Below are 9,844 nucleotides of genomic sequence, written 5' to 3' on the forward strand. Positions count from 1 at the left end.
TAAGCAAGTATAATGATTACCATGTTCACCATGCTAGTTTAGCGTGGCAGCATGCTAACATTTACTAAGCACTACAGCTGAGACTGAGGGGAATGTCAGTTTGGCAGGTAGTTGGTCATAAACCGGTATTGGACAAATTTAAACAGCTCGGTAACGAACAGAGCTTACGGAAATAAGCAGCCTAATAAATAAGCCTGAAGGCGGGGGAGAGTAACTTGAACACCGGTCGAAAATGGCAGCAAAGTATGTTTAACGTATTTGTAAGAATTTAGAATTTATGTGTTAAGTTAGCTAACTTTGTGTTGCTAATAGCCAATTAAGTCAATGTTATATCATTACGGTCCAGCGGCGTTGTAATTTATTGCCTTGCCTACTTTTCTGTTCAGCTCTCTCGCTGCTTTGATGGTGTCTGCTTAATAAAGTGCACGGAAAACAAATCACATTTTGGCATGACTTGATTTTTTCTTTGGGGAGAAACTTTGCAAAGAGTGTGTTTGCGTGAATGCTGAGCAGAAAAGGAAAATCTAGAGATCACATGTGACATGTTGTCCGTGCCAAAGACAGTCTGCATACAGTCAATGTATCAATCAGGAGTATCAAGGTCTAACCAGGATCTTAAAACATGTGCCTTTACTGTTCAGCCTGCTGGTTATCCTCTCCTTCCTCCTCACGCTGTTGGAGTGACAGCACACCGTGGTCGTGCTGTGAGGAGCCATTCAGGCCTCGCGGCCTCCACGGCACAGGCGTGAAAATCGGCTACATTTAATCAGCCACGGTGGAGGATTTAAAGAAAGGGATCAAGAGAGCTTTGTCTTAATGGATTGGCTACAGTTTAGGGATCCAGTACACAGAGTTATACCTAGTTAAAAGCACCACTTGCTAACAATATAACTCAAACCACATGGCACTTCCCTGAAACTTACTTGGCTTGGATCTTTATTTCACATTACGAAATGCAAAATATGTTTGTCCTCGAGTATTTTTCTGTGTTATGCCTCGGCATTAGAGAGCCGATCTTGATTGATTCTTCACTTCATCATTTTATTCATATTCAAAAAAACAGAAAATTAGGGAATAAGTCAGCTTTTGTGTATTTGGAAGTACATCAAATGACCCACACATACAGTGGGACAATTCTTTCCGTCTGTCTGTACATTAAAATTTCAAGCTTACGGCCATGGCAATTTTTACCAATACAGTGAGGCCATACAAAACAGGCGACATTCAGAAAAGGGCCAGTGCAGTCAAACACAGCACTAAATCAAGTGGCTTGACACATGCCAGTTTGCCACAGCGCCTGAATGGAAAAGGAAAGTTGTGGAGGCGTTGGGGTGATCGGCATTGCTCAGCTACTGCACAAGAGGCCTTTTCAGACCGCTGCAACACTGATTACATTGTGTGAAGGCCAGTCAAAGGGGAAAATGACGAGAGCAGTCATGCTGGACACACACAATGCACAAATGGCAGCGGTCAGATGGTGGAGGAGAGAGATTTTAGAAACGCATTTTGGGAGACGGGGTCAGACGTATGGGGAAACTCTCAGTACATCACGGAGAGGCACGTAAACAACTTAATATCTGAGTTAGTTTGATTCCAGAAGTGAGGTAAAATATCACAGCTTCTAATGGTTTACAAGTACAGGGATAAAACAGAGCGGTCCTGTGTCCTAAATGTTCGTGTCCTATTATGTTAGATTTTTAAGATTTACATAAACAGACAAAACGCGTTTTAATTGTTCTAAAAAACAGATTAAAGGTGCTTTAAGTTTTGTAGCAATTTGGGAAAGAAATACTGAGGATCTTCTGAGTGTATCCTCTTAGAAACGCCACCTAAAACACATTGAACAGCTGAAGTTGTTTGTCGGTCTTTTGACTAACTATATCTGAACTTCCCTTATTTCCTCCTCAGAGACATTTAACGGGTGAATTCACCCAAATTACAAGTTTACCTTGAGTGGTTTCTAGCCATGAATATAGTTTTTGTTTTATTTGAGATGAAGGCATAAGTACACTTCAAACGAAGTACTTGTCGGATGATCAAACAGCATTTGAAACCTTCTCCGCTCCCGCACCTTTCCGCCAGACCAGTTTTAACTTGTAACTTGTAACTTTTGTAATGAAACCGTCAATCTGACAAGCCTGCCCACTTCCTGTAGTAATTAGCCAGATGTGTGGATGTGACAAATGTGCGTAAGATTAATACTTCTTCAAGCTCTCATCTTTCAGTCTTCACACAACTTTTTATGACACAATGCATGTTTACAACAGAGTACCACACCATGAATGTCCGAAAGTGTGCGCTGTTATCTCCATTTATATGATTCATCTTGTCTTGCCCCACTTTGTGATTACAGGTTATTTTAGCCTCATTCAGAACAAGTAGAAGCACTTTTGCTTCTAGATGTGGACAGACGGCACTGGTTCGTTTTTAAGATGACTCTGGCCTTCATCTCTGAGATTACTGCCACCACCCCAATGAAATGGTATATGAATGAAATTTGAAATGTGTGGTGCTCACAGCATTGAACCATGGCATTCAAAACATTCAACTGGAGTCTGTCTTTCCAGTAACAAATGTATTGTTAACCAACAGACCTCAATATGAACAGCTTTCATTAGAATACTTTCTAATGAAAGCTGTCCAAGAGTGTTCCGTTACAGGGACACACGATTTGATAATGGAGAAGTTACTTCTTCCACTCGCCTCCATTGTATTTCTATTGATCTCAAATATTTCAAAACTTGGGCAAATAAAACCAAAACTAAAAACACAACCAAATACCACAAGATGAAAGATTTGAGGGAGAATTTTGGTCAATATTTCTATTTGAAGTCTGAAATAAAATGTGTAGAGCTCTGAATCTGAATGAAAGCTGAGCCAACACAAATTGATCAAATGTGTCAAACAACCGTCACTGCCAATAACGAGGAACTTACATCAGTTACACGAGATTATCAGGTCATATTTTCTTACTGCCGCATCACAGCCTTTTGGGACGGTAGTTGAGATGGAGATTTTGAGGCAGGTGAGAGTCCAAACACAAGAAATGTTATTTAAAGAGACGGAAAAGCACAAACAGACACCACATAAAAACAGAGTCAGGGGGCAAATGACAGAAACACATGGCTGTGACCCTCTCTTTGACTCTCTATCCCGTCTCTTCCTCCCTGTTGATGAGGACAATGATGAGGATTGTGAAGATGATGACGGTAATGATAACAAGTTCTGTGTGCATGATGTGCATTTCTATGTGTACGAACGTATATTTAGAACTTCCATGACATGGCCAGGGATCATGAAAGAGTGCAAACGAGTCATTGATGGATCGGATGGAGCAGTCTAAACGTGAGGCTTGACCTCCCTGCCCCCCCTTCTTACTCCACGGCTGTTTGAGCAGAGCGTTCGGATCAGGACAGAATCTCAGGCCTTAATGGAGGCAACTCATTTCTGGTCCGTATCTTTGATGCTGTGCCCGTTAACAATGCGTCCTTTCTGCGACTGGGTAAGAATTGTCCAGCAGGGTTCCTGCGAGAGGGGAAAATGAACGGGGGATTAGCCGGACTAATGGCCCCAACTTGTCGTTGATGTTAATTAGCATTAATAAGGACCCCCTTCTTTTAGCGGGTTGGATTGAAAGGCGGAGGCGAGCTGCTGGTGTTTTTGCAAATGTCCTGGCTCATGTTTGTGCACACAAATTCTCAGGCACGCGTTTTCGCACTCGCACGCACAAGCCAGGGCACTTTCTCGTTAATTTCAGCATCTCGTTGGTGCTCGCACTCGTCCGCTGATGGCTTCCTTCTGTTTGTTCTGTGCTCGTTGTCAGAGGCCATTTCCTCTCGCCACAATGACTCCCTTTCACTGGGTTTGATCTTTGTAGCTATTCAGCCTCCTCATTTCCAGTGGTCAAGAGAAGAAACCACCATTCCCCTCCCCCTCCCCCATGCGCGTGTTTGCAGATGTACACAAACACAGAGAGGGAATGATCAGTGTGACCAGCGAAGCCGGGAATCGACCCTGATCTCCACTTAGCCAGTCGCCCCCCATTTAATGTCTCTCTGTAGGGCGTAGGTTTGCATATGGGCGTACCAAGTTCTCTAATACGCCCTCGAGCCTGCGAGACAAGATGCTGTCATCTAATTGGCTGAAGTGGCAGAGTCAGAAACACTCCGTGGATCGTGACTTGCAGAAAGAGAGCTGGCAGCAGTCTGACACGGACCTGAAGCCAGGAGTTGTAGACAGCGTACCAAGTGGAGACAAACAGACGTCGGAGGTAAAGTTGAATATTTTTACTGCTGCCAAGACTCCAGATTCTTTTCACAGCAAAGCCTCAAATATTAGTAGACGGTGTATCGGATTATCTAATTAAATGCATGAATCTTATTTCACACCTCACTGGCACCTTTAAAAGGTACTCGAAGACACTTTACATGATAAAAACATAAACAATATAAGCAATTACAATATAAACAAGATAATGTTCTATATATCTTAACGAAATGAAATGAAGGATTAATTAAATGATTGAGCAACTCTGGGACTTCCTCTTACAGACAGACAAAGAAATAATTAGAAACCATACGGATATTAGATTAAAAAAATACAGAGCAGAAAATGAAAGAAGTGAAAGATGTATCCGCCCCAATTTACCACAACATCAAGAAGAAGAGCTTGAGACCAGACGACTGCAGAGGACAACAGCGATCTCAGCGTTCATCTCTGTAGTGTTCAGTAAATGCTGTTACACATGTTTGTTAATCAATAACCCAGTTGAATAAAGTTCTGCTTCGCCTTGAATAAACTAAAGACAGAGGTGGGTGTGGCTCATATTAAGAGATGAAAGCAAAACCAAACTTAACGCAGTGAATTGTACATATTGAAGTTTGGTCACACAAGGTTATTCACTCAGTGCTATTTATTAATAGTATTTCAGTTTGTTTCATAATTATCATTTTATTAACATTTTGTCTCCACAGGTAATATCTGAAGACAGTTGTAGACAGCGTACCAAGCGGAGACAAACGGATGTCGGAACTAAGGTAAAGTTTGAATATTTTTGCTGCAGCAAAACCTCAAATTAGTTTGTGGCTTGTGTGTGTAAACCATATGGTACAAACAATGAATAGACGCTGCCGTATTTACGTCTAGATGACGTGATTCTGAGTGTTGGTGGAGCTGCTACAATGTTAGCATAGCCTAGCACCGACCCATCCAAGCTCCATTGATAAGACAAGTAGCCTACAAATCGGCATCATTACGTAGTTATTTCGGAGTCCCTTTTTGTCGGTTTATTGCCGTTAAATCACAGCCAAATCAGTGTATTTTGTGTTCATACAGCTGTAGTAAACAGCGCCCTGTGGCTTGATAGACACAGTGAATACACTTCGATAAAATCCACAGAGCTCCTCTGGACAATGTTATGAACCAGACATGACGGCGTTTAGTTTCCCGGGATATCTGTGACTTCCACAACACGTACTAAGCAGAAATTGAGGTTATTTTTTCCATGGTTAATGGCGGACAGTTGAACGGCTGCCACGCCCCCTCTCCGGCGCGTCCAGCGCGAATGAACAAAAATAGTCCCTGGCAAGACCGGCAGCGCGAATTTTTTAATTTTTTAAAATTTTATTTAATTTAATTATACTATATTGATCCCGGAAGGGGAAATTTGTCCCTGCATTTGACCCATCCCAGTATATAGGGAGCAGTGTGGTGCAATGATGTGGCGAATGATTCGCGCCACGTTTGGTGTGAACCCGGCATTAGGTCGTACTGATTTCTCTGCCTCCGCCATGTGTTTCAGAACAACATTACGGGTCTCTCCGATGGTCTTTCCTCTACCTCTGCTCTTTTTTATTTTTTTGTTCCGCGCTCAACTCAACTTTTTTTTTTTTATACTCAAACATCTCCGCGATTTATTGAGTGGCGTAATAATCGCGCGACACAATGAATCGATAATGAAATTCGTTGCCAACTCTTTTAATAATCGAATTTTATCAATTCGTTGTTGCAGCCCTAGTTCTCCACACATACACCTACCTTTTTATGAGGGCTTTGATTCAGTCAAAATCAAATGCATATTAAAGATGTGTTATTTGTTATATGTCACAATAGACATTTACATACATGAAGTGTTTTTATTTGCACTTAATGCAGATAAAATATAAATAATTATTTAATCATAATAATCACTTAATGAACTATTGTCCTGCAGTCAGTTGTCAAGTAACTTTATACCCTCCCTCATGGGCGGATTATGAGACAATATGGCCCTTCTACATAGGAGCAAGACACACGGACTTCATGATTGTTTAGCCTCTTTTTCTTGTTGTGTTGATGTTTCTTTGTGGTCATTTTGAGTCTTCCTGTTTGGTTTAGTGTCTGTAGCGGACCCCAGCCGGATAATGGTGACGCGTACTGATGTTTCCAGAGGCCTTTATTCATGTTCAATCGTCATCCTTATTTTGATGAACACAAATTTACCTTTCTCTCCTTATGACCTTTCTCCAGAAGACACCGTAAGAGCTACAGAACAGATCAAACATAAATGAGCTCTTACGAGTTTAAACATTCAGAAAATGACATTTAAATATACATGTGAGCATTAATCAAACACTTTCTTTCATGTATACTTCTCAAAAGCATATGTTAAACCAAAATCTAGCATTAGCTTGTAATTACAGTTTAGTCATTTAGCTATACCTGTTAAGCTAACATCAGCATCTAGTTGAAACAGTAATATATCAAACACACAATGAACACAATAAACACAATACCTTGTTCCCGTTCCAGCTAGGTGCTTAGCCGTTAATTAGGAAACTCTTATTTCAGAAGAATATATTTTATTTTAACACTTTTCCTTCAGTCTCCACAGTCAATTTTCGTAATTTTCTTTATGCGAAGTCAAGTTACAATACTCTGACTTACAAAATACACTTACAAAATAAAAGCTAGCAGGAAGTGATTAACTTAGGTAACTTGCAAAGTAAAAGGTTTGTAGGAAATATTCACAGAACCTCTTAAGAGTCCTTTACAGTGTCTTTTTGAGTAGCATTTTGTATGTGAAGGCCAGTGAGGCCCATTCAGTAATCCATCTGCCCTCCTTTAAACAAAAAGACCCTCCCCCTTTCCCCTAACTGAGATTAGTCTACATGTTACAGAGAGAACCTGCAGAGGGCTTTGTGCCAGTACATCAAAGATACCCTCAGCCATATTGACACAGTGATAGGATTCTGTGAGAGTCTCTCTATATGGACGGATGCAAGGAAGACAGAGCGGACAAAGATGAGAAAAGTCACCGATCAACAAGAGCTGTCTGCTGTGCTGGAGGACACTCGGGGAGGTCTGGAGAAGCTCGACTGCTTCCTGGATGCAGTGGAGAATCTGGCGGTCACCTCACTCCATGTGTTCACGGTGGAGAACCCGGTGTTACATCTGCCAGAAGGGATCAGACCTGAACATGTTTGGGGTGTCATCTTTGCTGCACGTATAATCTGCCCTCTCCTCCTCGAGTTTAAAAGAGATGCAAGTGTCTTCCTTCCCAAACTTGAGAATGTGGAAGTGCTGTCATATCAGCTGAACAAATACATTCAGACCACCCAGAACATCTGTACGACGTTAAAGAAAAGGTAAAGAGACATTTCACCAACAACACATTTTGTTTTCATATTTATATTTCAATTTATAGCAACCGTGTCTTTCACAGCTTCCTCAGTGACTTTTGCCTGAAGATGAATGACGAAACGCTGGTGGACCTCGATGTGGATTTGTCAGAAGATGAAATGCAAAGAATGCTTTGTCACATTAATCAGCTCAAGGAAATCCGGTAAGCATCTCCCATGTATAGGTTGGTTCTATTCAAGTTTTTCGCCAAAACTAAATTTTACAAGATTACATTTTATCACATCATGATAACATCATAATTTACCTTCGTCCAATACTAATTTTTTTCTGAATGGAGCATGAACGCACCATAATTGAACTAAAAGGAACCTCAGTATGTTATAATAACAGGTGATTACTGTTGCTGCAAACGTTACTCGCTCTCCTCCCTATTCTAGATGAAACCCTTGGAATATAAAAGGGTTCTCAGTAGAACCCCCTGAATGGGTTCTGAACACCACCATGGACACATTTGAAACTTATTTGTGATAACAGCAAACATAATCCACAACTAAATACATTTCCCTTAAAACATCAGTCACACCACAGTTTCTTTGTATGGGGAAGTCATTTTTAGGAGACCAGGCTAGTCTGAAAGGGTTCCAGTGGGAACCTTTATAAAAGGTTCTACCAGGAACCAAACAGGGTTCTCCTATGAGGACAAATCAAAGAGCCCTTAGCACCTTCACTTTTCAGACTGTGGCATCATAGGTATAGACCACAACTGTAGTCGTAGTCTGAGCATTAACTGTGCAGCTGCAGCTGTGTGCTCACAGCCAGTGAATGTATACTGGTGGAGCTCAGCCTGTTGAAAGGAGTAATGAGCAATGAGCCATGAATGTCTGGTCAAAATGTCAAATCCGAAAATATCAACCTGTTGCTGGCGCTAAAGGAACAGTCAGAGGATCACCAAAGTCATAACGATTCATCCACTGGAGACCATGAACATCTTTACCGAATGTCATGACAATCCATCCAATAGTTGTGGAGGACCGGTCGACTGACCGGCCAACATTGCCATCCACAGACCCGTGCTGCTAGCAATAAACACTAACACAGGTGTAGTATGTTGTAGTTCAGACCACAGTGATGATATGGAGTTGTACTCAAACACAGAATATTTTCATATTGATAACTTTGTAGCGAACCAGTGTACGTGCACACTAACGTGAATCTAGACAAGGGGTCTCCCAGTAGTTTTCATCCTCCAACTTTGATACTGACATCATGTCAGTCTGCAACAAGTTCAGTGTAGTTACTTAAAAAATACAAGCTGGTGCAACATCATCAATGTCTTTTGAAGAGAGACTGAAAAGTAAAAAAATTACCAAATATCAATGATTTGTTAAAGGCGTTTATTTATATATATATAAGCTATTCTTTCGAAAATCTATACATTTTCTTTTTTATGTTGTGTCTCTCCTCTTCCCCAGGGACTACCAGCCCTTCCGCATGGTGTTCTTGTTCCAGGAAGTGTCATGTTCTGACTTCATCAGTGAGTTCAACAAGCGAAGGCCCAGGATGCTTCAGTCTCTGGAAGACCTGGAGGAGAATGCTGTTCAGCTAGACAGGATGAATAAGGGGGCAAAGATCTCTAGTGTGGCAGGCAGCTCAGTGGGGGCAGCTGGAAGTGTGCTTGCCATCGCTGGTTTGGTATTAATTCCTGTAACAGCTGGTCTTTCTCTAGTTCTGACAATGACTGGGATGGGGATGGGAATTACCAGCGGAGTCAACGGTGCGGTCACCACTGCCACAGAGATTGGCGTAAACTGTAAACATCAAAACAAAGCCAGTGAGATCTTCCAGAGCTTCATGGAGGATGTGCAGAGCATCCAGGATTGTCTGAGAGAGGTGTCCTTTCAACCAGCTCTTAACAGTCAATTGAAAGCAGAATATGACAAGGTATTCTCTCAGCTGGGGCCAGTTGCACATGGCATTAATTCACTTATTACAGAAATCTCTGCTTTAAAGTCACTGCAGAAAGCAAAAGCACTACGTAGCATTTCCAGGGTGTCGTCAGAAATACCATATATTGGTCAGGCAGTAGTCAAGGGGTCCCTTGCCCTCTCAAACACAGCCAGGAAATTTAACATTGGGCTCAATGCTCTCTTCCTTGGCATGGATATCTTCTTCATCATTAAAGACAGCATCAGTCTGGCCAAAGGCAGCGAGACTGAAGTCTCAC

The 9,844-nt window shown here is 41.6% G+C and overlaps 1 protein-coding gene across 1 annotated transcript; it reads left to right on the forward strand.

Moving 5' to 3' along the window:
- Nucleotides 1-467: 467 nt before the first annotated feature.
- On the forward strand, nt 468-9,840 carry LOC116377539 (apolipoprotein L3-like; the record flags this gene model as incomplete). The annotated part of the gene is made up of 5 exons (XM_031839185.1): nt 468-4,270; nt 4,974-5,036; nt 7,158-7,625; nt 7,703-7,822; nt 9,093-9,840. Coding segments are annotated over exons 2-5 (1,350 nt in total), but the record flags the coding sequence as incomplete, so codon positions are not given.
- Between the last annotated feature and the right edge of the window lie 4 nt (nt 9,841-9,844).

The sequence above is a fragment of the Anarrhichthys ocellatus genome, unplaced genomic scaffold, assembly GCF_004355925.1.
Source record: "Anarrhichthys ocellatus isolate YVR2014 unplaced genomic scaffold, GSC_Weel_1.0 scaffold1380, whole genome shotgun sequence".
In the NCBI taxonomy this organism is placed as follows: Eukaryota; Metazoa; Chordata; class Actinopteri; order Perciformes; family Anarhichadidae; genus Anarrhichthys; species Anarrhichthys ocellatus.